At 35.8% G+C, this 23,230-nt stretch overlaps 2 protein-coding genes across 5 annotated transcripts; one reads left to right on the plus strand and one right to left on the minus strand.

Moving 5' to 3' along the window:
* The first annotated feature begins 6,687 nt into the window (after positions 1-6,687).
* LOC139893801 (uncharacterized) lies at positions 6,688-15,388 on the plus strand. Of its 3 annotated transcripts, none has more exons than XM_071876991.1 (18): positions 6,688-6,999; positions 8,115-8,224; positions 8,456-8,614; positions 9,577-9,642; positions 9,736-9,825; positions 9,922-10,227; positions 10,318-10,415; positions 10,511-10,546; positions 10,634-10,754; positions 10,833-11,069; positions 11,162-11,257; positions 12,805-12,909; positions 12,986-13,120; positions 13,526-13,863; positions 14,139-14,232; positions 14,328-14,498; positions 14,586-14,701; positions 14,801-15,388. In XM_071876991.1, exons 2-17 carry the CDS (start codon positions 8,126-8,128, stop codon positions 14,682-14,684), a joined length of 2,250 nt encoding a protein of 749 aa, XP_071733092.1. In that variant the 5' UTR covers positions 6,688-6,999; positions 8,115-8,125; the 3' UTR covers positions 14,685-14,701; positions 14,801-15,388. The 3 variants fall into 3 exon arrangements, with proteins under 3 accessions (XP_071733092.1, XP_071733091.1, XP_071733093.1); XM_071876990.1 differs by having other exon boundaries at positions 6,688-6,994; XM_071876992.1 differs by having other exon boundaries at positions 6,688-6,994; positions 14,821-15,388.
* Positions 15,389-15,465: 77 nt separating this feature from the next.
* Positions 15,466-23,162, minus strand: LOC139894641 (calcium-dependent protein kinase 29-like). 2 transcript variants are annotated; one of them, XM_071878044.1, is made up of 8 exons: positions 22,475-23,162; positions 18,132-18,275; positions 17,466-17,618; positions 16,974-17,089; positions 16,728-16,898; positions 16,429-16,556; positions 16,248-16,347; positions 15,466-15,757 (listed from the first exon to the last, which is right to left on the minus strand). In XM_071878044.1, the coding sequence occupies exons 1-8, from the start codon at positions 23,160-23,162 to the stop codon at positions 15,662-15,664; spliced, it is 1,596 nt and encodes a 531-aa protein (XP_071734145.1). In that variant the 3' UTR covers positions 15,466-15,661. The 2 variants fall into 2 exon arrangements, with proteins under 2 accessions (XP_071734145.1, XP_071734146.1); XM_071878045.1 differs by having other exon boundaries at positions 16,728-16,879; positions 16,949-17,089; positions 22,475-23,050.
* Positions 23,163-23,230: the final 68 nt, after the last annotated feature.

Consider the following 23,230-nt stretch of genomic DNA (forward strand, 5'->3'; position numbering starts at 1 on the left):
GTTCTTTCTTTTTATTTTTATTTTCTGAAACAAACGGATCAAACCTGCTACTATTCTGTTGCTGTTTGATCGAACCATGAACACCCTAAACCACCCTCGAGTCACCCTAGACCACCACTAAACCCTACTGTACCGCTACTGCTTTGTGTTTCTATTTTCTATCAACAAGAACAGCTACTGCAGCAGCCATCTTGTATTTCTGTTGCTATTATTAATACATTACTGTTTCCGTTCAATCCACCACCCAAACACCATGATAACGAACGAAGAAAACGATGATGAATTGTAGGTTTATAATGATGATGGTGAACGAAGGAAGACAATGACGATATGATGTACGAAATTATTTATGTTTCTATTAAACAACGAGGAAGATGATCCGTTGATAATGATAGAGTGCGTGATTTATTAAAGATGATGATTACGATATGATGATGATGATAGGGAGACGATGATGATGTGAGTATGATAATGATGCAGAGATGATGATGATGATCGATATTACCAAGTCTTTTTCTTTATTTTTCCTGTTACGAAAATGGGATGATTAAGAAGATGAAGACAGAAAAAGAGTAAAAAGAAAATAATCTGTGTGTTATTCCAGAAAAGCAAGAATACACGAATGGTTAGGGGTGTTGGTGGGAAACGAGAGGTCATGGGTTTGAAACTAGGCTAATACATTATTTTTCTTTTTAAATAAAAGATGCTGGAAAACTCTTGGGCCTGTGAGACTGGATTAAATATTGGGCTGAAGAGTAACGTTTCTGTTAGGCCAATTTTATTGGGTTTAAACAATTGCTTGGGCCGTTTTGTGGATCCACTCAACAAGATAGAAATATAACGGGTTTAAATATAAATGGGTTATATGTATTAAACAGAAAAATAGCAAATGGATCCATGGTTTGTGATGTTAGTGGTTAGTGAGAGGTCCTGAGTTCAAATCCGGTTTAGGACATTCTTTTTGGGAAAAGCTTATAAACTCTCTTAAAGGTAGTATTCTTATTATTATTCTTATTATTATTATTACTATTATTATTATTATTATTATTATTATTATTAGTAAATCATTATTATTAACAAAACTATCTTTTTAAACGGATAAATATTTTGTACATAAAATATACTTATTACATATACTATAATTATATTAATATTTCATATAACTATATATATCAAACCTATTAATATTATTTATATAAATACTTACATATAACAAACTATGGATTTTTAAATATAACACTAAACAACTATGTATATAAATATGGATATTAATATAACTATATAAATATTAATCATTTTGAATATATACACAAATTAAATATATATAATATATAAATTAAGATATAATAAATAAATTTGTATAGTTACGATTATATGTTTTAATATATATATATAAACGATATAGGTTCGTGAATCCAAGGTCAACTCTACACTTGTGTAATGTCGTCATATGTATTTTTACTACAAGATACAGTATGGTGAGTTTCATTTGCTCCCTTTTAATTGCTTTTGCAATCTATATTTTTGGGCTGAGAATACATGCAATATATTTAAACGCAATGGATACAAGTACATACTTAATTCTACACTGAGTTTGAACCGAAAATCCCTTAGCTTTGGTAACTAGTAGCTGCCAGTACATAGGATATGGACTGGTGGGCGCGAATAACAGTATATGGATCCATAGGGCTTGACATCCCCGTCCGAGCTAGAGCGCTAGCCTTTTAACGGACGTGTGTTATTTGAGTTTAGGACACGTTGGTTTGCGTGTATTAAAACGAATGGGGTAATTATCATTATGACGTTAAAGTTTAGTTACCAGGGTGCTCTGTTATGTAGAATCTATTGATAAACATTTCTGGATGAAACAACTGAAATCTTGTGATCTACTTTTATATACACTAAAACTATGAACTCACCAACCTTTGTGTTGATACTTGTTAGCATGTTTATTCTCAGGTTTCCTAGAAGTCTTCCGCTGTTTGCTTATATGTTATACAAGCTATGTGCATGAAGTCATACATGCTTTATTCAAGAAAACGTTGCATTCACAAAATCATCACCATGTATCTATTTGACTGCATTGTCAACGGAAGTATTATTGTAAACCATTATTTACAGTGATTGTCTATATGTAGAAATCATCAGATGTCGAAAACCTTTGATTTAAATATTCATTTATGGTATGCCTTTTCAAAAGAATGCAATGTTTACAAAACGTATCATATAGAGGTCAAATACCTCGCAATGAAATCAATGAATGACGTGTTCATCCATATGGATTTGGAGTGATCGTCACAACCATTACGAAGATTCCAAGTCCTTAAGCCAAATTTTAAATTTTTTGCAAAAGAAACCCTTTTCGAAAAAGTATTTTTGAAAACCTAAAACGTTTGTCAATAAAAATAAGGCTTAAGTAAGGTAGAAATCTTGTTAGATTGAAATCTCTAATAGAGCATTGCATGACTAAGGCATTATCGACCTAAATTGATTATGGTGAGGCACCCCAAATAAGACCAGCATTCATCTTTAATGCTTCATTATTTTCCGTTGAGATTGCCGATGTCTGTGCTCAGAATCAGAACTTGCTTTAGATCTACATCTCCAAGCAGCAAAGCATGGTTCGGTTGTAATCAAAATAGCTACCCATTTGTCAAACATAAGCCTTCCACACCTCCACTACTTCTACTCCACCACCACATCCATATCACCTTTACTATTTCTCAGAAAACCCAGAAAATGAGATTCCTTCCGAAAATCCAATGTTATAAACCTCTCAAGTATCATGGCAAAGGTCTTGAAAAAGTTTACCGGCAAAAAGTTTCTCGAGATGAAGTCTCCAAAAAAAAAAAAAAAATTGATGAAGGAGCAGAACTAAATAAGAGAAATGCCGAAGAGAACTCGACCGAAAATGATTATCAAATGAAGAAAAAGTTCAAAAGTGCTTCTCAAAATACTTCAGCACTCCTATCTATCCGAATAAAAGTCTGTATAAAGACTACATTACCCTTTTATCTCACCCTTCAAAAACAACTTCACTACCACTCCAAAATTCCTTTCCATCATTGACAAATAACCCATAAAGCTGAGATTACTACCGTTCTCGCGTTAGCAGCAAGGATTTGAGTCTTTATCAAGCCTATGACGATGGGTGCAGCATGACTGGCTATGAGTGTATTCATTTCTTAGATCTATAGGGAACCCTAAATACTTGAGTGATTTGAGTGACCCGTGAAAGCTAGCCTATGTCATGTAACCTCCTCGCATGCTTGCAGAGATAATTTCAAACCTAACATAGATGACCCACCTTATCTTTTTGCTCTTATAATAAAAGCAAACCACTTAGGCTATTAGAAAAGAAACGCCGAAAAGATTCTTTAAAATGAGAGTTTGCTTGAGGACAAGCAAAGTCTAAGTGTGGGATATTTGATATCTGCTAAAAAGTCACGCTTTCACCCCGGTATTAAGGCCCAAAAACAAGAAAGATTCAAACTTTTTCGGCAAAATACCCACTTCGTCGGTTAGAATTGAAGAACAAGTAATTACGAAGACGGTGCAAAAAGAATCAAGAGAATCGGAGCTAAAACGAAGATTCTAGAGCGAAAACGGTGAAAGACAAGAAATCAAGTTGCGATCCAGGGAATTTAGGCTGACCAGCAAGCCATACGGCCTGCCAGTATGGAAACGGCCTGCCATATACGTGCCAACACACGAGCCACCAAACGGCCTACCTTGCATACGGCCTGCCAAATACGGCCTGCCATACGGCCTGCCAAACGGCCTGCCAGGCGTATTTGGCAATTTTCAAGTCTATTTAAAAGGGTCTTTGTCATTCATTCCAACACACACTTCAGTTCACTTCTTTCTCTCTCTTGTACAATATTAGTCATACTTTCAAGGCCTTCTCACCTCCGAGCGGGAAATTAAGTACCCGGAGGCGAACGCCGAAGATTGTATTAGGAGCGGTCTGGAGTCTTAAAGTTGTCACTTTTGTATTCGGAACTCGTTTAATCTACTGGTACTTCTATCCTTTATCTTATATAATGTTTTATGATATTATTGCCATGATTAGCGAGTAGTTATCTTTAGTGTATGCTATGATGTAAGCAGTTATAATGCCATAATAATATTATGGTCTGTGTATGCTGTCGAAATGCTTTCTGATTATGCTTTAAACTCAATCGCTTTTCCAACTAATAGAACGTAGTTATAGGCTCTGTTATTGGGAAGTCGCGAACCCCTATTCAGAGTACACTATCTGTGTCACCCCTTGGTAAGATAAGTCTATCGGATACAACGTAAGATCGATCGAGGCACACCGGTTGTAGTAAGTCTATCGAGCTTTGGATTCGGACTGAGGACTCTTTCGTAGTGAAACATCTGACTAGACCCCTAGTACATTGTCGGTCCTAGACCATGCTGGTGTAGTCACCAAGCATATAAACTTCGTACGTGCACGCTGAAGCACAGCAGTTGTTGTAAGCTGTACCTCTGCTAAGTAAGGCCATGGAACACGGTTAGTGTTGACCAGTACACTGCACCATAACGCGGTCTCAAGCATTGCACCCCGCTTGAGGGATTCTTAGTTAATTAAGGAACTGTTTGTTTAGACACATAAAGGATTGGACCGTTAGGATAACCGAACGTGTTCATGGAAGTCAGACTTGACTTGGCCATGGTGTTCTTTATGTTGAACTCTTTTTAAGGGCCTAACTATCTTTTACCAATCATTAACGAAAGCATTGAAACACATCACGTCTCTCGGATATGGTAAACCATGTATTCTATTATGCTTAAGAAAGTTTAGACCATTTTGGAATGTTAATACGTCACCCAACCGAGTCGCTCAATTGGATGAGCCGTCTGAATGTGTATGCCTGTAGTCAGACTGCACGGGCGTCGGGGGTAAGGGACGTTGCTGTCTATTCAGAATCTTCAAGCCTAACGCAGTACCCAGTGACATGTCTTATGACAGGGGCGTTTAGGACCAGTGTAATGAATACAGGGCCTCTGCCTATTCATGAGCCAGCATTCCATAATCTCGGCAGAATAACTGATGAAGTCATAGTATGCACTTACTTTAACCTTATCTGAATTACAAATTTTATCGCATTTACTTTATCTATCTTAAATTAGAAAATCCCAAAATAAATATTCACTACTCCCTAACTATCTTATGCTACAATATAGGTTCGATGTTACTGATATCTCAAAAATACGACTCTAGGTCATACTTCTCTTACTTATAAGGAGTAGTAAGATTTAGGCCCCGCTAAATATAAATTTAAAACAGTACCCTCTCCCACGAGTGGCTGATCCTGGCGAGCAGCGGCCTAACGACACCGCGCAAATAAAAACCGTCCGTTTCGGCCATATCAGTAATCAAGGATCATACTAAAATGGGGGGGGGGGGATTTGTTGGTGATTTTAGCATGATCCAACATACATTTTAGGGATTGGATTGCTATGTTGAAAGTGTTTTCGAACCATTGATACGTTACACGAATCCGGAGAGTGTGGAGTACACGTTCATAAAGCGTGAGGTGGTTTGAGGTTTCTTTTGGACTTGGAAATAATGTTTGGAACTTAAGAAATGCGAATTGGACTTGAAAGAATGCGAGACGCGACTTGAAAGGCTAAACACACTTGAAAATAAGGTTAAACAAAATTTTGGTGTGCAGTAGCTTTAAGCCACGGCGCGGCTCCTGGTCCCGCGGTGCGGCTTAAAGCATGATTTTAAGGTCGAGACTTTTGCATATTTAGGAGTGTTTTGTTAGCCCGCGGCGCGGCTTAACACTGGGCATGCTGAAAATGTGTCTTTTCAACCCAAAAGGCACATTCGAACCCCAAAACGTTTTGGGGTTGTTCCAGGGCATTTTTAACTGCGTTTTTTCATGTTTTTAGACCATTTTAAGTCTAAATACATGAATGTAAACTTCCAAGTCACTAATGGGTATGAATCAAAGGTTGTGGCTTTTCAAGAAACCTTTTGACCCATTATAAATACACCCTTTGTGTATTTGAAAAAGGTTCTAGAAATTTAACCTTTTACACACATTTTCAACTTAAACAATTAGAAGATAAATCTCTGCAATTGTTTTGATTGTTTTCTTTTAGCCAAGACAACAATCTAGTCTTTGTCTTATCCCAATCGAAACTTCGTGTAACCCGTGGCTAATTGGGACGAAATATTCGATTAGGAAAGTGTTCACACGATTCAAAGATCAATCCTGAGTCGGTTCCGTTTCAGGCACGAAGATTACTTACAATCCAAGTTCATAACAGATTAGTGGGTTTTGACCCACAACTTGGTTTGCTTGAAGCTGTGTTTCAATGGCGTTGGGAGCTTACAAAAATTATGAAAGTACTCCTGATACATGTTATATTCGTCTACGATTATGAGAATGAAACTGCCTTATTCGAACATTATTCAAATACTTTAAATCATTTTCAAAGATCAAAGTCAAAGATTATTATCATTATCATTCAATTCTATTATCCACACCCTAAATTTAAATTTGCCCAACCCAAAAAAGTTACACCCCAAAATCTCAAATCATCGTCCATTGATTGATTTTCATGGATTAAGATTTCATGGTAATAAGAAAAAACGGGTCAACCCATTCCAAGCCCTGGACCAACAACGTAGTAATCGAATTCAACGTTTAACATCATTCTCGTTTTCTTCGTCTCATCAAACAAACCCAAACCCCAACCCCCTTTTCTTCAATTCCATTCCTTTCCAACCACAAATTAAATCTCATCCGATTCCTATTTTTTTCATTCATCTATCTATTTATTTATTATTCAACTTCTATAATTATATATATAAAATATAAAACCAGTGTTTTCAGTTTCAACATTAGAAACCTACTGACGCCTTTTGATACATACGAGTGTCTATCATACGGCAATCACTACTTCAATTGATGAATTTCAACTCATTCTGTAAAGGATCACGCTTATAAGTTTCATTTAATCCTTTCTTGTTTCGGTAAGGTTAGCTTTCAATCATCGAGGTTAATTTCCGATTTTATTATATTTATATTTATTAGAATTTGATTTATTTTTTGTTTAATTCGATAGTTATGTTACTTAGGGTTTCGTATTTAGCCACTAGTTTCTGGTTAGGTTTTGAATTAGTTGCCTTCTTATATGTGGCTTTTGAAACATTTGTTCCGTTTTGTGTTGAACTCATTGAAGATAGTGTTCGATCCAATTATCGAATTATTTCAGTTGGTGCTTTGAGTTTGAAAAATCCTAAATTTTTTTCCCATAATATATTTGGAATGCACTATATCTAGGGCTCTAGGACATTATACTGGAAGGAGAATTCATATGATTTATAGCGTTTATTAAGTTCAACTAGGGTGGCATTCATATTGAAACGATATATAATGGCCTTGATGTTTATTGTAATATATCAAGGACCGATGTTTATTCACACGGTGTATTAGTGTTGTAAACGGCGCCGTTGCGACGCCCCTTGCGATGTTTTGGTGACTAGCCCGTCTCGACCCCGTCCTGTCGTCTAATAAGTCGGTCAACGCTCAAAAGTCCGGTCAAATGCGGGAAAGGTCGGGTCAACGCAGTCAAAAGTCAAAATTTCGGTTAAAATCGTTCAAAAGACGGTCAAATCGATCAAAATTGACGTAGTTTAGTGTTACCTTTTGTATTATATTAACGATAAGAGCGATTATATGTACAAACTGGCCAACGAAAGTTTTTAGGCTTTAAATTATGCGTATATATAAAAGTCAACGTCAGTCAACGTCCGTCTCGACCCCCGTCTTGACCCCGTCTTGACGTGTTAAGGTCCCGACCGTCTCGACTCCGTTTTGCGTCTTTTTCAACCTTGCGGTGTATATTATTCTAAATCTAAATTACTCATAATATATTTTTGAAATTGCGGTGCTATTCCTTTTCTCTTTCGGGTTCTGATTGATATATTTCAACATATACATCTGACTATTTCAATTTACAGTTTATTAAAAATTTATGAAGAGAATTACATATTTTTCACAACTGTATAAGAACACATATTTTAGTTCTTATAAATTTCATTGGAAGATATAGCATGAGAGTTATGCCTCAACTGTCTTAATCTGCTTCAGGTAATTCTGCGATGCACCGGGTTGGTCTTGCAGGCAGTTCCTCTAATTCGGTTCGTCCTCGCAAGGAGAAGAGATTTACTTATGTGTTGAATGCTGCAGATGACTCAAAGGTTTGTTTGTGTTTAATTAAATTGAGCTTTAACGTAATTAAAAAGTAATTGAAATGGACACAAACATATATAACATGTTAGATATATTTAGTTACATGTACACCAGTCCAGGGAACATTTAGGCATTCTAGGGAACCGATGTTTATAATCGGCATCCAGTTGTGATTGTTTTTGTTAATAGGTAAAGGTATTCATAGGTTAATACTCAAAAAAACTTCTCTGTTTCTGCAGCATTGTGCAGGTGTGAACTGTTTGGCTGTATCGAAGCCATCAAAACCAGATAACTCAAGTTATCTTTTTACTGGGAGTCGTGACGGAACTCTAAAGAGGTGGGAGTTGACCGAGGATGATGCTACTTGCTCGGCCACCTTTGAGTCTCATGTTGATTGGGTATGGTTCTTCATTTGTTGTAACTTTTACTACTAGTCAATATTGCTAATTTAGAACTAGGTCTTTTTGACTTATAAGGAAGTCTTAGGTAGTGACTACTTGGTTTGTCCGAAATCGTTGACCTTTGACATAAGGAACACGTTAAGTAAGTCCAAGTAGATAAGGTTTTCCTGTTCAGGCTACTCGGAGGGGAGTACTTTTACTCGGATGTACATGGTCCAACTGGGCCATCCTAAGTCTGTAACATAGACAATTGATGTGTGAGTAATTTGTTATGTATGTTAAAGTGATGTCGGAGGTGTTTAGGTAGCGCTTAAAGTTGATTTTCTAGATTTTGACGTTTTCAGATCACAGATAGTCTGTTTTATAAATAGATGTAACAAAATAACTTCTTTTACTCTATAATCCGATTTGTTACAGCTTCTATAAAACTGAGTATCCGTCCTCCGATTATTCCCTATTAGTCCCCAATTACTCCTTTTTAAGAAATCGCCGGTAATTGTTGGTCAAAGTCGGATTTAGTTGTCAAAGTCAACATTTGTCTAACATTTGTCAACATTCTAATAAAAATTTAAATTTAAACTTAAACTAGATCTTTATAGTTTTTAACAAATGAACGATTATGTTTGTCTTAGACATATATGTTAACGTTTATGTTTATGATTTTCCTTTTATGTTTAACTGTATGTATAATTTGTTTTTTAATTGTATAAAATGTTCAATCTTAATCCCCGATTATTTCTCGAGTTGCCGATTACTCCTTTCAAAGTCCCTACCGAGTACTCCCCGAGTAGGTAGTTTTGCAACCTTGGACCCCCGAAAATACAAGATAGTCTGAAGCTCTATCTGCTTATACAAACACTAAATTTTGATAACTGTGGCTTCAATACTTCAACTTATATAATTTATTTATAGATAGAATTTAATTTATGGAATATGGTGGTTTGTCTTGGAGAGTACAGGTAAATGATGCAGTCCTCGCAGGAGGGAATACTCTTGTATCCTGCTCATCGGATACCACGGTCAAGGTCTGTCATCATCGTAAGATTAAACATTTTTATAAATTCAATACCCGTTCGAATATTTTGAACTTAATATAGCATCTTTCGTTCTACTATCAGGCATGGGATTGCTATTCTAATGGAGCTTGTACAAGAACTTTTCGTCAACACACAGATTACGTTACTTGTCTTGCTGCGCCCGAAAGAAACGTAAATTTACGCCAAATATATCTAGGTTTTATACTTTTATGCATAAGATATTGAAAATTAGTTTTCCTTTTTTTTTTGTCTGCTTATGATTTTTAGAGCAATATTTTTGCGTCTGGTGGGCTGGGTGGTGAGGTCTTCATTTGGGACCTTGAAGCTGCACTTAGTCCGGTTACTAAGTCTATCGAGCCAGCTGAGGTGGATCGTCCAATTGGTTCAAATGGGTCTGGAAATTCGGTGCCTGTTACTAGCCTACGTACTGTGAGTTCGAGTAACAATATTTCATTGCAAACGAATGTACCTCAAGGCTATGTTCCAATTGCTGCTAAAGGACATAAAGAGTCTGTTTATGCATTAGCAATGAATGATACCGGAACTCTTCTTGTTTCTGGTGGAACAGAGAAGGTAACTCTGGTTTATTTTTTTTATTTTTAATTGTTAGAATAATATTATAGTTGAGATAGTTTATTTCTTAAAGTGTTTGATATATTGCAGGCTGTTCGTATTTGGGATTCAAGAAGTGGTTCGAAGATGATGAAGCTTCGAGGACATACAGATAATATTAGGGCTCTGCTTCTTGACTCTACCGGGAGGTTCGTTCCGTTGTGTATATGTGTTTTCATGTACAGATGAAATATGTAGGTTTAATATGACTTTTTTTTTTTTTTTTTTAATATCTATCATGCAGATTCTGCTTATCAGGATCTTCAGATTCTATGATCAGGTAAACATCTGAATACGAGGTTAAACTTAAACATTATACTGTTCTATCGGCTAAACGTGGTACTATAATCTTTAATATTGGTTATAGATTATGGGATCTTGGGCAGCAACGGTGTGTGCATTCATATGCTGTTCATACAGATTCTGTATGGGCACTTGCAAGTACTCCTACTTTCAGTCATGTTTATAGTGGTGGGCGTGATCTATCGGTAAGAGCACTTTCAGTCATGTTTATAGTCTTTGCATTTGAGTTCAGTATGTGATATTTGTATGTTGTGTACTTTTAGTTGTACTTAACGGACCTTTCAACAAGGGAGAGTATATTACTGTGCACAAAGGAGCACCCTATTCAAAAACTAGCAATGCATGATGATGGTATATGGGTTGCAACAACTGATTCATCTGTTCATAAATGGCCTGCCGAAGGGCGAAATCCTCAGAAAGTGTTTCAAAGAGGCGGTTCGTTCTTGGCTGGGAATTTGTCGTTTTCAAGAGCACGAGCTTCATTAGAAGGATCTACACCTGTGAGATACATCTTTTTTTTATTTATTTCTTTTTTTTAAAGAAATGATTCATTACCTTCATTATGAGATTGCTAAACCGAATTAACATGTAGGTTCCTGTTTATAAAGAACCAACCTGCAGTGTTGATGGTATTCCAGGGATCATTCAGTATGAAATTTTGAACAACAGAAGACATGTTTTGACTAAGGTTGACATTAAATTCTCCGTTTCTTACAATTTTGATTATTTAAGTGAAAAAAATGAGATTGTTTTTTTAACTAGGGTCCTAGGTCCGCGTACTGCGGCAGGACGGTTTTCATATTACAAAACTATATGCTTCGCCTTAGAATATTTTGCCCGTAGTGGGCCTAATGGAACCAAAAAAGACTATAACCCGCACAATTTAATGTTTAATGTCCTAAACCTGTTATGGCTTAATCTGCCTAATCAGACTAGAAACCCTAATAATCACAAAACACAATAGCCGAATAATAAACACAGAAAAAAGAAAAGAACACGAGAATTATAGTGGTTCAGTTTCGATGTGAAACCTACATCCACTTTGGAACTAGAGAGTATTATTAATTTGGAGGTGATGCAAAACATGTACAAATGAGAGAGTATATATAGACAAGGATTAAATAAACCCTAGTCTAGGTAAACCCTAAAATTGGCCCAAACTAATTAGGGCTGGCCAAACCCCAACTTAGTCACCAAGTAAACAAGCTGCCGTATTATTGAAGCCTACACCCTTTACAATGTCCATCCTTTTCTAAAATCAATTGGTGATAGAGGGACTTTCCCTTAGACTTATATACATACATTTGGAGGTGATGCAAAACATGTACAAATGAGAGAGTATATATAGACAAGGATTAAATAAACCCTAGTCTAGGTAAACCCTAAAATTGGCCCAAACTAATTAGGGCTGGCCAAACCCTAACTTAGTCACCAAGTAAACAAGCTGCCGTATTATTGAAGCCTACACCCTTTACAATGTCCATCCTTTTCTAAAATCAATTGGTGATAGAGGGACTTTCCCTTAGACTTATATACATACATTTGTTTTGTCTCATGACCAATGTGGGACTTTGGTTTGCACCCCCAACAAACCTCCCCTCAAACCCAAGTCCATTTGGGCCTCCCCTCCAACGATAGTCCGGATCCAACCTTTACCGCCGTCAACTCGGAACTCTCAACCTGGTGGGAGGGCAGGGAGATTTCGATACAAGGCTTCCAGGATCAACTCATCGTGCCAGTGTCGCGCCACGTCACTGCGTGCGCTCAGGGGTGCGCCCACTGCGCTGTCCACCACATCGGGGCTATAACCTAGCTCTGATACCATTTGTTGTGATCGTATAGCCCAAACACAATGTCCTGCAATATAAGCCCAAGAGTCCACCCTTTTCTAAAACCAATTGGTGATAGAGGGACTTTCCCTTAGACTTATATACATACATTTGTTTTGTCTCATGACCAATGTGGGACTTTGGTTTGCACCCCCAACAAAACCAATCAAACTGTCCATGTTACCTAGCCCACATAAATTTGTAAGAAAGGAAAAGAAAAAAAGGTTGCAGGAAAAAAAGTTGTAAAGAAATGGGTAAAAACTTTTTTATAAAATGAAAGAATGTAATATTACCAAATATCCCTGTGATAATAACTGTGAACGTTGCTGTTTACAGGGGTTGTCTGGTAATTAAACATCCTCTGTAATTAGTATGTTGTAGAATATTAAACTTGTGTATGTATCAGGATAATGCTGGTTCTGTGAAACTTTGGGAGATCATTAGAGGTGTCGTGATTGAGGACTATGGGCAGGTTTCATTTGATAAGAAGAAAGAAGAATTATTTGAGATGGTACGTATCTCACAAACTTGTTGACCATTTTTCATACAACTTCTCGTTGACTTTGACTTTAACCATGGCTCTCTAGGTCAGCATTCCTGCTTGGTTCACCATAGATAGTAGGCTCGGGAACTTGTCTGTACATTTGGATACCCCACAATGCTTTTCAGCAGAAATGTATTCCTCCGATCTTAACATTACTGAGAAAGCCGAGGATGACAAGGTCTGCATATTTTACTTTCTTGTTTGTTCAAGGTTACAAAATCGCTGCCCGGGGAGTACTCGGTTGGGAATTTTTGTGGAGTACCCGGAAACTTGGGGAGTACTTGGATGTTGACCAAGTTTGACTTTGACCGATTTTGTTCGAGTTTCGACCAATTTTTCGATTATTCCTGAGTTTTGGCTGACTTATGACCAACTTTCCGAGCATCCCAGAGTTTGACCTAGTTTGACCGAGCTTGACTTGGTTTGACCGAGTTTGACTTAGTTTGATCGAGTACGTTCCGAGTACCCCTGAGTTGCAAAACCCGAGTACTCGCCGAGTAATTCTGAGTTTTGCAACACTTATTCTTATCTATATGAACACATGTAGAGAACAATTACATTTTTTTTACTTTATGTTAAATAGGTTAACTTGGCACGAGAAACGCTCAAGGGACTATTGGTTCATTGGCTATCAAAGAAAAAGCATAAACCTGGGTCACAAAATGGAGAAATTCCAGCTTCTAGAAGTATCGCGTTTTCAAAGGCTGATGTTGACAGTAATGCTGAAAATGATTGTGTGGTATATCCTCCGTTTGACTTTTCAACGGCTTCCCCTCCTTCAATCATTACCGAGGGTTCCCAAAACGGACCGTGGAGGAAGAAAATTACTGAAATGGACGGAACCGAAGACGAAAAAGACCTACCGTGGTGGGTTTTAGATTGTATCCTGCATAATCGAATGCCTCCACGAGAACATACCAAGTAATAAATCATCCTCTACATTTTCTAATATTGTATTTAAACTAAATAACTGCTTACTTTTGTTTTTTTTATTAAGTCTTCCATATGCCTTGTTTGGGAAGCAGTGTCTGATTTTATATTTCCTATAAATAGACCAATTTTCTGATTAAGTGACAAAGAAACAACAATTGTACTTAATGAATTAAGAGCTGTACATAAACAGATCATTAAGTGGAAAGTAAACAGACACGTACTTCTGTTATAAATATGTTAGTTAAAATTGTTCAAACTTGCAGGTGCAGCTTCTATTTACAGCCATACGAAGGTTCAACTACACAGACTGTGACACAAGGGAAGCTAAGTGCACCTCGTATTTTAAGAATACACAAGGTAAATGTTCATTAATGTGCAATACCATGATTAATGTCTATAACTTGAAAGTTATAAAACAGAAAGTTATGCGTTTGTTTTGTTGTTGTTTTAAGGTTGTTAATTATGTTGTGGAGAAACTGGTTCTAGACAAACCGTTGGATAGTTTGAGTATCGATGGAACATTTGCTCCTGGGTTATCTGAAAGAGGAGATGGATCGTTTAGATCTGGAATTAAACCTTGGCAAAAGCTTAAACCGTCTATAGAAATCTTATGCAATAATCAGGCAAATTAATTTCATTATCTATGATCAAATTAAATTTTCTAATATATTTATTTATTTCATTTGTGTTATAAATGTACTAATCTCCAGGTTTTAACACCTGACATGAGCTTAGCGACTGTCCGTGCTTATATTTGGAAAAAGCCTGAAGATCTTACCCTCAACTACAGGATCGTACCTGGAAGATGAGTTCATGTATCAACGAGGTAAGTTTTTTTTTTTTTTTTGACGAGGTAAGGTATCAATAGTTCATGTTATTCTTTTATTTGGCATTAATTAATAGTGATTTATTTTTGCCATATCAGATGGGTTTTGGTGTTGTAAGATGCGTGAAGGTGATAATTTCTGATTAGAAGTGGCTATTGTATTCCACTTAGTTCTGGAATACTAGTTAGTTTTGTGAATGATGAGACACTTTCGATACAGCAACAACCTTGTTGAAGGGTTTTTGGTCTTTTGATATTGTGGATGGAGAGCTATCGGGTTCGATGAAATAGCGCTTGAATACGGAAAAAGAAGGATGCTGAGATCTGAAAAAGCTGAATGTTTAGAAACCAAGTATTGTACTTGCAAATAATACCGTTGTCACTCATGCCAACCAAGTAAGTTAAGTTTGTGTTTTGTACATCTTATCTAAGTGTCTCATTTGTTTGATATATTATTGTCACTAACATAACTTTAGAGAGGACTGATTATTATGATTATATTTTTGTGAACCCAAAGTAGTACTAGACAGCCCTATGCAAGCTCGTGAAATTGAGCCTAAATGTTGGTTTTCCATAAAGACAATGTGATGAGTGATTAATAGCCAAACACCTTCCTTATATTGAAAATTTGTGTCACGTTAAAAATGATTTGTACTTCACAGTTCACAACAGCTAGCGGTCACAATTTTCTTTAGAAATCAAATATATAATGAGATTGAAATTTACCCCTTATTTACAGGGAAAACCTTGCATAGGTTTTCTGCTATGAAGTACAAATGTAACCATCGAATCTAAGCTAAGATCATGCCCACAAATATATATGTATAGACACGCATGACTAAAGCAAACTACAAAGGGTTAAAATATTATTATTGTTCTTATTCTTTTTACCCTTTGCAAATTTTATTATTTATTATACAATACTTAACTCCAGAAGCCTTGGAGCTATTAAAAATAACACTAGAAACCAAGTTCTTGTATTTTAACATTTTCACCTGTTGACACTGTTCCCTTCCTCATCATTGCCACAAACTCTTCATAGTTGATCTTCCCATCCTACGTTCAACCAATGTACAAATATTCCACATATTAGGTCCAAATAATCCACATATTAGGTCAGCCAAAACCATCGTATATAAATGCATAACGTAAGGTATCGAAGTGACAACATACGTGGTTTGGGGTCGAATATAACGGTTTAAACAAGTTATTTCAGCATGCAGTGGCGGTACTTAGTATAACCCAAAGGGGGTATTCGCCCCACCTGGATTTCATGGGGGAAAAAAATTTACACTAATTTTTTTTTTTTTTTTACTAAAAAATAAGGTTTTTTTTTAGTGTTTACCCCTTCTGACAATGAAACATTTATTTAATTTTTACACTCGCCCCCCATCTGTTTCAAGTTCCGCCACTGTCAGCACAGATATAAAAAACAGGGATGGTGGACTGTTCATACATTCTCATCTGTTCCCAAAAAAGGAGATTAATATTATGGCTTATATTAGCATTAAAATATTGAGTTATTAAGTTGCTGAGTGCTGTTAACCTTATCAGTATCTACATCATCAAGAACTTCATCAATGGTTGCTTCATCTCCCATTCCGTATTCGGTCATAGAATGTTTCAGTTCATCTCTGGTGATAAACCTTGAAACAAAACTCATGTCAAACAAATAGTATAATACTATAAATATTTCATATAACCAAATAAGATTTGAGAAAACAAACCCGCTATTGTCTTTGTCGAAAAATTGGAAGGCTCTATGCAGATTCTCTTCCCTATCAAGTTTATGCCGATGCATTGTCGCAGTGATGAACTCGATGTAGTCGATTGTTCCATTCTTGTCAACATCAGCCTGGTAAATGATATGTTTGACTTTTCTTGTCAAATGAATTAAACGAGTAAATCAATAAGGTTTTCCTTGTTTTACTCCGATGTAATCGGTTCAACAGTGGTATCCGTATAACTATTTGAAATAGATAGTTGACTTAAAAAAGTCAAAGTGTCCATGTAGTTATGAACTTACAGCTTCCATGAGTTGTTGTATTTCTGGCTCAGAAAGTCTCGATCCAAGTTTTGATAGCCCCGTTTTAAGTTCTTCGTATGTTATGGAACCGCTTCTATCGGTATCTATGTTATTGAACATTTGTTTCAGGCCCTTAATCTCTTCCGTTGATTCTAAGTTTTCTGCAATAACCTAAAGAAACTGATTTTAATGCAAATATCCTTTCCTCGATAAAGAGTAACTTGATTTCACATCTAGAACAGATACCTTCAACGCGAGCTTTTTCAATTTGTTCATTGCTCTGAATTGCTTCATTCGAATCAAAACTGCATTATCCATAGGCAATTCTGATGCTTCGCCATCTTCTTTTAGCCATGGGTGTTCTGAAATGTGTATTTCTTTCTTGAATCAAAGGTAATTAGAACTCTTCTTTTATTATTTTATTTTCTAGTTCTAGAGGTGGCAAAATGAGCAGACAAGTTACAAACATCATTTTCATCTGGTCATATTTATTATAAAAATCAATAAGATTTAAGAGCTTCCATTTGAATACTTTTTATGACTTCTAACATTCCTGATGTGTTAGACTTTTGGCTTACCCATTTGACTCGCTACAAATAAAACATATACCAGATGAAGCTGTAGCTTTTTGCTAGTTTGTTTTAATAATATCTAATGCCGTTCGAAATAAAAGATGAACGTCTATTTAGTTCCACAAAATTGTAAATAATAGAAATAGAAATTGTAATATGTACAAACCAAGGGCTTGGTCTGCAGTAATACGGTCCTTAGGATTTCTCGTTAACATCTTCGAGATCAAATCTTTGGCTCCGGGAGATATTGATGTCCACGGAGGGCTTTGAAGGTCGAGTTTACCATCTAATATTTCTTCAAATATGACCTTATCGGTCTCTAAGAAAAATTGATACATGTTTTTAGTTCACCTTTAAAAAAAAAAAGAAAAAAAAGAAAAAGAAAAACATGTCTAATAAAATAGACTTGATAATATGCTAATATAAGAAAGATCGTGTGTCTACCGTCTACATTCATCCGGATAGGTATGAGTATGACCGTATACATTTTACTTTTTTCATTTCCAGTGAGATTGAATAATATGATGTTGTTGTGTAATTTGAATAATTTACTAATTCGTTTATTCGTTTTTAAAAGTGAATGAATAACATTTAATAATTAATCTTTCCGATAAATATAAAAATTGGACTTGAACTTGTTTTCTGTTCGACTTACCTAAATTCATATACTCATTTACACAACAGAACACACTTTATACCAATGTTCTTCATGAAGTAATTAATTAATATGTTAAAATTTAAGAAACTTTTGTTGAACAAGCAATGTAAAGTATATATACTTTACTTATATACTTAAAAACATGAAAAGAGGGAGGTTTAGAGATTTAATTACCTCCCCAAAAAGGAGGGACACCACTAAGAAGAATGTACAAAATGATACCAGCACTCCATACATCTATCTCCTTCCCATAATGACGTCGTAACACCTCTGGTGCCACATAGTATGCACTTCCAACTATTTCCTTGTAAATTTTGCCTATAAAAAAAAACAATAATTTTTATGTAGACAACCCATGTTTTTAAACATAATGATCTCATTAAGAGTCTTTATATCAGTTAGTTTAGCAAAAAGATGCACAGATTTAATGATTATTACAATAGTATATCCATATATATGATTCCAGCTTCTTGCGCTAAAGCCTAAAAGTATAGTCTCATGCAGATACATACACTTTGGATAAGATTTTATATGTTGAGAGAAGTCGGAGTATTTGTAACTAGATGTATATATATATATATATATATATATATATATATATATATATATATATATATATATATATATATATATATATATATATATATATATATATATATATATATATATATATATTTTTGAACGGCAAGCAACTAGATGTATATATTGCCTAACTGATTATCTTGTATTTTATTTAGATGTATGCGGCTTAACAAGATATCCTGTAACTAGGATGACAATGATCATCCGATCCGATGAATATTCACCCGATCCGATCCGCTTAATGCGGATATGGATGATCTTAAATGGATAAAACTAAATGGATATGGATATGGATGACATATTTCATCCATGAATATATCCATTTACACCCGAAATGCATATACAAATATAAATATATAGATATATGCATATACAATAACTATTACAAATGTATTTACCATTACACATACATTTTGTTTGCAACCATAAACATGTAAATCTAACTTAATAAACATAAATATTAGACATATAATTTGGCATAATCCATGTTTGATGGTAAATTTAACAAATCGTATTGAATCTTCGAAAAATATTACACATTCTGGTTGGAAGGATTTTAATTTATGTTATGTTAAATTTATATTTGTTGTATTACGCTTTTGTTTTCATTAAATACTAGAAAATATTATAACATTTCTTAAATATCCAATGGATATCCATTAACCCGCTTAATCCACTGGATATGGATATGGATGGATGAACTGAATCTAAATGGATATGGATATGGATATGGAAGAACAAAAACTAAATGGATATGGATGTGGATATGACATCACCCGATCTATATCTGATCCATTGTCATGCCTACCCGTAACACCTCAAGATACACTACTTATGATCAGGTTTTGACTTGAAACCTTTTGTGAGGATATCATAATCTCAATTATTACTAGACTATCTTAGGTTACATAAAACACTACAAGCATTGCTAAAACAACACACTAGCACCAGGGTCGGTGCCAGTATGGGGCAAGCGCGGGCAGCCGCCCCCTGTGGATTTTTAATGTAAAAATTTTAGTTTTTTTTCATTTTGCCCCCAGTATATTTTTTTTTTCAAAAGTTTTCATATTTTGTCCCCAAAGCCTCCAAATATTCTCCAAAGGTCTTCCTATTTTGCCCAAAAGTATCTGTAGCCTCATAAACCTTCATATTTTGCCCAAAAGACTCCATATTTTGCCCAAAAGACTCCATATTTTGACCAAAAAGGGTTTCTACGCTTTCGAAAAAATTTCGCCCGGGATGAAAAAAATTGTTGGCTCCGCCACTGACTAGCACACTATTGGCACAAAGGGTGTTTTTTGGTTTCTCCAGAAATTAGGTTTGGCGTAACGGGGATTTGTAGTTTTACGCCAAAGGCATTTTGGGCATAAAGGTATCCTCCTTGACCTGGGTTGGGTGGATGTGTCCAAGTTGTTTGCGTCGTGTTCGACGAGGCATTCCACGCTTGGTAATGGTAGGGATGGATTGCCGACGGTAAAGGTATGTCTTGTGGGGTTAACACCGGCATGTTCCCTACAAAGGTAGATTTAGAGTTATATACGGTGTCCCTTGGGGTAGGATGGGTTGGCTTTATTGGGTTGGTCCACTCCAACTGTGGTGTGGGGGTGGAACATAGCTATTTGGTATATGAGACATTGAGGAAGTGGTGGTAGTTACCATGTTTTGAGTATAAAGAGGTGTGAGAATACCTTCCGAAATTACTGGTGGTTAGCCTGTATTCATGACACTTACATGCTGCGTCGTTGTTTGTGCAACTGGATTCATTGGTTCGATTGTTGGAGGAAGGCTCCGGTGTGGCGGAGCTTCCATTTCCCTTCCTCGTCATACTCATCACTTTCGTAAGTTAAAGTGCGTCGGCTTTGGAGGATGCCGATTGCTTGTAAATCCCTCAGTATTGTTCTAATATGTTCGTAGTTGTTTAACAAAAGTTTTATCTATTAACGTGGTGGTTCTGTTGAGTTCGAACCATTGGAAATTGTGGAAATGAATGCAGCAAGGTGACTGGCGTTTGAGTGATAGTCCCCGCTGTTGCGAACTCTAGCTGAGTTTGATTTGAAACGGGCATTTCGCTGGGTGGGGTGAACCCAAGTGGCATGTGACCAGATTCAATCATGGCGTCGGCATGTGACCAGATTCAATCTAGTGTAGAAGCAATATTTATATGTCGAAGGTTGAGTACACTATCAAGACATAAAATGCTTACTCAATCTCTTGCGTGAATCAAACCAAGAATATTCAAATCTATACTTTACCACATTAAAAATAATACATTTGCAACGAATTTTAAGTTAAAAACTATGTAAAAGTGACATAAGAAAATTATGTCGACTTACTAACTAATATACGGTTTGAAATGTAAGGGTGCAAACCAAAGTCTCACATCGGTCATGGGACAAAAGAAATGTACTTATATAAATCTAAGGGGAAGTCATTCTATCGCCCATTGGTTTTAGAATAAGGATGGACTCTTGGGCTTGTATTGCAGGACATTGTGTTTGGACTATACGATCCTTACAACTGGTATCAGAGCTAGGTTATAGCCCCGATGTGGTGGACGGCGCAGTGGGCGCACCCCTGAGCGCACGGCGGTGCAACGTGGAGCACCCTGGCACGATGAGTTGATCCTGGAGCCTTGTATCGAAATCTCCCTGCCACTCCCACTGGGTTGAGAGTTCTGAGTCGGCGGCGGTAAAGGTTGGATCCGGACAATCATTGGAGGGGAGGCCCAGATGGACTTGAGTTTGAGGGGAGGTTTGTAAGAGTGCAAACCAAAGTCCCACATCGGTCATGGAACAAAACAAATGTACTTATATAAGTCTAAGGGAAAGTCATTCTATCACCAATAGATTTTAGAATAAGGATGGACTCTTGAGTTTATATTGCAGGACATTGTGTTTGAGCTATACGATCCTTACATGAAATTCTAAATAGGGTGGATTTTACAAAAGCTTAAAGCAATGAAAATCTAATATTGTTATCCAATTAATTACTCCATACATATTTTGTATGTGGATTTTTTTTAACAGATAAAAAGGTAAGACTGTCGATTAAGGGGGTGTTTGGGGTTGCGATTAGAAAATTGATTATGCGTTTTGAATAATTATAATCAAATAATCAGCTGTAACAAAACGTGCCAAAGAGAAAATGTGTTTGGATTTGATTATGTGATTTGATAACGTAATAATCATATAATCAGTTATCTCGGTGTTTGGCAAATTAAATTATTTGATTATTTAACAAGTTAAATTACTAATATAGACATTCATAAAAATGATAAATTACTGAACTACTTAATTTAACCTACAAAAATTCATTTATATATCTCATAACAACTGATAATACAAATCTGTTTGTCAATGTATTGCTAATAAATTTGAAGTGGATTAATTGTACAGTAATAATTCTAAAGTAGATCATCATAATATCATATATCTATGTGCTAACATAATACGGAACAGATAACAAAAAGGTACGAGTAAATCAAAGAATCAAATACTAAATTACTAATACATGGCAAACATTGCAGCCTGGTGTACTTGTAAAAAAAAAAAATGGGCTCCGAAATGTTATAGGGTATGAGAATTATAGGAGGGTATATAGGGAATTAATGGTCAAAGAATTGAAAATTGAATAATGCGTTTTGCAACAATATGACATACATTACTTCTTGAAAACTGCGTTTAGAGCCCTTAATGTTGCAATTAATTGATAGTTGTTTTTAATTTCCCAAACACTATTATCTGACTTTTTATGATTTCCAAACGTGATAATAAAAAAATCAATCTCAAATCGCAACCCCAAACACCCCTTAAAATGCGACGAATGGAGTATTTATTAAATACTTAAAACATTAGTAATTTTTCAAGATTATGATCCAATCTTGAGAGTTCACTTGCAACATTTTCAAGCAAAAATGAAGTATTTAATTCACTAACCTTCTTCAATGAAAACAGAAAGTCCAAAATCGATAGCTTTTAATGGAGCATCTTCATCATGACCAACCATCAAGAAATTTTCAGGTTTTAAATCTCTATGCATAACCCCCATGAAATGACAAACATGTACCACATTCACAATTTGTCTCCCAATTTTAGCTGCTTCTTTCTCAGAATAACTTCCTTTTTTTGTTATCCTATCAAAAAGCTCACCACCACTGCACAATTCCATTACCAAATGCACATTCATTTCATCTTCATAACCACCTCTAAACTCCACAACATTCGGTTGTCCTGTTAAATGTTGCATCACCAAAATCTCCCTTCTTATATCTTCTATATCCTTCTTGGTCACAAGTTTTCGTTTCGATATCGATTTGCATGCATACTTTAACCCTGTCGCTTTTTCAGTGCAAAGATATGTGACACCAAATTGTCCTCTCCCTAATTCTTTACCTATATCATAGATTTCTTTAAGGTCAACATACTCCTTTCCTAAGATGGATTCATTTTCTTGTTTTTTCATGGTTTTTCGTGGGTTGAAATTTCTTTGTATCGGATAGTATGTTCTTTCTTCAGGGACGTAATGATCATCGGGAAGATATTGATCATGATGAGTGGGTGATGGGGATGAAATCGGAACTTCGTGACTTCTACGTGCTTTTAGTATAGACCAACAAATACCCATTGGAGCTTGAGGGTTGTTATGGAATGAGTTTGTGTTCGATTTGGTTTTTTATATAAACTTTGAAGTGA

The sequence above is a fragment of the Rutidosis leptorrhynchoides genome, chromosome 2 (genome assembly GCF_046630445.1).
Source record: "Rutidosis leptorrhynchoides isolate AG116_Rl617_1_P2 chromosome 2, CSIRO_AGI_Rlap_v1, whole genome shotgun sequence".
In the NCBI taxonomy this organism is placed as follows: domain Eukaryota; kingdom Viridiplantae; phylum Streptophyta; class Magnoliopsida; order Asterales; family Asteraceae; genus Rutidosis; species Rutidosis leptorrhynchoides.

Excerpts from the sequence above, each read along its gene's own strand:
- LOC139894641 (XM_071878044.1), bottom strand. The coding sequence starts at position 23,162 with ATGGGTATTTGTTGGTCTATACTAAAAGCACGTAGAAGTCACGAAGTT. Across the intron at positions 17,090-17,465 it reads TACTGCAGACCAAGCCCTTG|AACACCCATGGCTAAAAGAA; the intron begins GTTTGTACATAT and ends TACACATTTCAG. Across the intron at positions 16,557-16,727 it reads TACAACAACTCATGGAAGCT|GCTGATGTTGACAAGAATGG; the intron begins GTAAGTTCATAA and ends ATCATTTACCAG.
- LOC139893801 (XM_071876991.1), top strand. The coding sequence starts at position 8,126 with ATGCACCGGGTTGGTCTTGCAGGCAGTTCCTCTAATTCGGTTCGTCCT. Across the intron at positions 10,228-10,317 it reads TTTCTGGTGGAACAGAGAAG|GCTGTTCGTATTTGGGATTC; the intron begins GTAACTCTGGTT and ends GATATATTGCAG. Across the intron at positions 13,864-14,138 it reads CCTCCACGAGAACATACCAA|GTGCAGCTTCTATTTACAGC; the intron begins GTAATAAATCAT and ends TCAAACTTGCAG.